This window comes from Nanorana parkeri, unplaced genomic scaffold (assembly GCF_000935625.1).
Source record: "Nanorana parkeri isolate BGI_ZX_2015 unplaced genomic scaffold, ASM93562v1 scaffold379, whole genome shotgun sequence".
Lineage (NCBI taxonomy): Eukaryota > Metazoa > Chordata > Amphibia > Anura > Dicroglossidae > Nanorana > Nanorana parkeri.
Window position 1 is genome coordinate 1,269,186 of NW_017306647.1, and position 3,439 is coordinate 1,272,624.

General features: G+C 51.8%; 1 protein-coding gene across 1 annotated transcript in view; it reads left to right on the plus strand.

Moving 5' to 3' along the window:
• LOC108789155 (serine/threonine-protein kinase NLK2-like) overlaps nt 1-3,439 on the plus strand; it is a 36,339-nt gene that overhangs the window by 2,877 nt on the left and 30,023 nt on the right. Inside the window, exon 3 of the mRNA XM_018559089.1 lies at nt 3,248-3,265. Within this exon, the coding sequence (XP_018414591.1) occupies nt 3,248-3,265 (18 nt within the window). The remainder of the gene's footprint in view (nt 1-3,247; nt 3,266-3,439) is intronic.

Consider the following 3,439-nt stretch of genomic DNA (forward strand, 5'->3'; position numbering starts at 1 on the left):
GGAGGATCAGCATTTTAAGGAATGATGCCTTATGTGTAAACGCCCATAACTAACCCTGCCTGTAGTGTGCTGGCAGATGTCACCCCTAGTTGTATACTAGATTTATACGCTGTCCGTTCTAAAGATCTCGCGGCTCGGGTTTTGCATCTTTCTCTCAGTTTGTCCCTCTAATTGCACTTTGAAATTGCTCACGGATTGCAGTTCTATGAAAAAAAAATTGTTTTGCCCTGCTGTGTAACCTGCTAGAAGCCGATCTGAATGGAAAAATAGCTGTCAGCTACCGACGTGAAGCTGACACCTTTTTTCTTCTTAATACTAGGTGAGGCTCCGCCCCCCCTGACCGCACGTCCTTGTGCTCCATGTATGTTGTGCCTCCCAGGTGCTTGCACTCGACTGTAATCCGCAGGTGCAAGTAAAATGCAGTTTTATTAAGGGCAAACGCCATACATCTCGTTCCATCCACAGGGTAGACCTCCCCTGTTGCACAAGATAGCTTCCCTCGTGAGCCCTCAGTCTGCTCTCTCAGCAGTGTGTCCCGGGGGTCCCTTGGGTCACCGACCTTCCCGACCTCTCCCAGCCTTCCCTGGCTGTCCGCACGCACCTGAGTCTGCTGTGGCTCTGTGCTTCCTGCACCCACACAACTCCCTCTCTGAGTTCTGGGCTGGCTTCTAATAAGGCTGCTCTCAGCCACCTGATCAGCCCAGGCTGGTCATTGGCAACACCTGGCCCCAGGACTGGAGATCTCATCCCACCCAGAGCTCTAAGAGATCTCCAGAGCTCCAGATCCTAGCTATAATTAGGAAAACCTGGAAGGACCTGAAAAGCCAGGCTCTTCCTTAAAACATTGTTTACATTCTGGACCCTCTAAGCCCCTTTGGCTGAGAGTCCTGGGTGCCAATGTTCAGCCCCTTTGGCTGAGAGTCCTGGGTGCCAATGTTCAGCCCCTTTGGCTGAGAGTCCTGGGTGCCAATGTTCAGCCCCTTTGGCTGAGAGTCCTGGGTGCCAATGTTCAGCCCCTTTGGCTGAGAGTCCTGGGTGCCAATGTTCAGCCCCTTTGGCTGAGAGTCCTGGGTGCCAATGTTCAGCCCCTTTGGCTGAGAGTCCTGGGTGCCAATGTTCAGCCCCTTTGGCTGAGAGTCCTGGGTGCCAATGTTCAGCCCCTTTGGCTGAGAGTCCTGGGTGCCAATGTTCAGCCCCTTTGGCTGAGAGTCCTGGGTGCCAATGTTCAGCCCCTTTGGCTGAGAGTCCTGGGTGCCAATGTTCAGCCCCTTTGGCTGAGAGTCCTGGGTGCTAATGTTCAGCCCCTTTGTCTGAGAGTCCTGGGTGCCAATGTTCAGCCCCTTTGGCTGAGAGTCCTGGATGCCAATGTTCAGCCCCTTTGGCTGAGAGTCCTGGGTGCCAATGTTCAGCCCCTTTGGCTGAGAGTCCTGGGTGCTAATGTTCAGCCCCTTTGTCTGAGAGTCCTGGGTGCCAATGTTCAGCCCCTTTGGCTGAGAGTCCTGGATGCCAATGTTCAGCCCCTTTGGCTGAGAGTCCTGGGTGCCAATGTTCAGCCCCTTTGGCTGAGAGTCCTGGGTGCCAATGTTCAGCCCCTTTGGCTGAGAGTCCTGGGTGCCAATGTTCAGCCCCTTTGGCTGAGAGTCCTGGGTGCCAATGTTGCCATACTACGCCGCGGCATTGCCATGTACTGCCACAGCCTATACAGCCTATAGCATGCAATGCGTCATGTGCGTTGCCCCCAGTGTCCTCTGTAGGGACAGGAGCGCAGTGCCGGACCCGCAAGGGGTTAATGGGAGGTGGATGCTAAGCCGGAGCTGTCAGATAAGGACGGCTAAGTTATATTTTCTGGGATTTCCCTAATTTATCTGTTTGCTGATGAAACATAAAAGGATTATCGCCGGGATGGAGGTCACCGGGTGCCCAGCGGGGGAGAAATATATCCTCTCTTTACAAAGGAAGACATCAAACGATCATTATAAAATACTTATTGATAGAAGAGATGGATTTCTTCACCACATTCAGATCTTACGCCACGCGATACCGAATTGCTGCATCGCAACCCAGTATCAGTTACAGCAGAGGTGACTTTTACTTAGTATAAGCTATTCACACCATAAGATTCTATACTGATGAAACATAAAAGGATTATCGCCGGGATGGAGGTCACCGGGTGCCCAGCGGGGGAGAAATATATCCTCTCTTTACAAAGGAAGACATCAAACGATCATTATAAAATACTTATTGATAGAAGAGATGGATTTCTTCACCACATTCAGATCTTACGCCACGCGATACCGAATTGCTGCATCGCAACCCAGTATCAGTTACAGCAGAGGTGACTTTTACTTAGTATAAGCTATTCACACCATAAGATTCTATGACTTATCCCCCGTGCACCTCTCTGAAACTGGTTTTCCTGTGTCACTAGGGGCCTGACTTTCCTGACGCCTCGGCTGCCATTCTATTGTACAGCGAGGCTGCCTTACCGGCCAGTAGGAGAGTTCTGATTGGATGGGGGGGTGGGGTCGGCGTTTGGCTTATTTAACCTTTAACCCAGATGACTCAGTGAAGTGAAACTAGTTACAGAGAGGGGCACTAGGGAAGGTTTACCAGTGAATAAAGGGGACAGCTGGCATCTCGTGGTGTTTACTATCAGGCAAGACTGAAAATGGCTGCTGGAATCACTTCAAAATAACATGGGCAGTGACCAGTAGCTCATACCTGGCCGGCTATTGAACGGGTGAAGATTATTTTTAAAACGGTCAGAGAGGAATGTCGGGTCACGACATTCCTCTCCAGAATGTCCAGTCCCGGCCATAGGACACGGCCTTAACAATGTCTAATGATGGAGTCAGCCTCCCCACCCATTGGATTTTCCATTATGTAGGCCAAGGGTGGGCTACACCGGCCCCTCCAGCTGTGCTTTAAAGCAGAACTATGGGGTCAGGGCTTTTCCCCATAGTTCTCGTTAAGCCCCGTTCACATTGAGCGATTTATCGCGCAGTAATTCCCGCGATATCGCGGCAAATTACCGCGCGATATCGCGCTCCAATGCATTTTTCAATGGGGAAAGGGTCCTGCATGTCGCGGGTCGTGTGTCGCTACAGCAGGACCCTTTTTGGAACGGATTTAGCCGCGATTCAAGCTTGCTCAATGCAAGCTTGAACGCGATATCGCGCGGCAAATCTCGCAATATCGCACAATATGCAAATCGCGCGACAAACGCGAGATTTGCATTATTGCGCAGTGGGAACGGGGCCTTAGGGTAACGGGAGGACACAAACTAGCGTCCTCCCGTCACCCTAAGCTCAGTATATAGGGAGCTACAGCTCGCGGTATACTGAGACGCCGCAGCCGGAGCGGATCCCGACATCGATGCCGAGATCCGCCCAGCTGCGTGAGTGACAGCTGGCTCTGCCTATCTAGAGGCAGAGCCAGC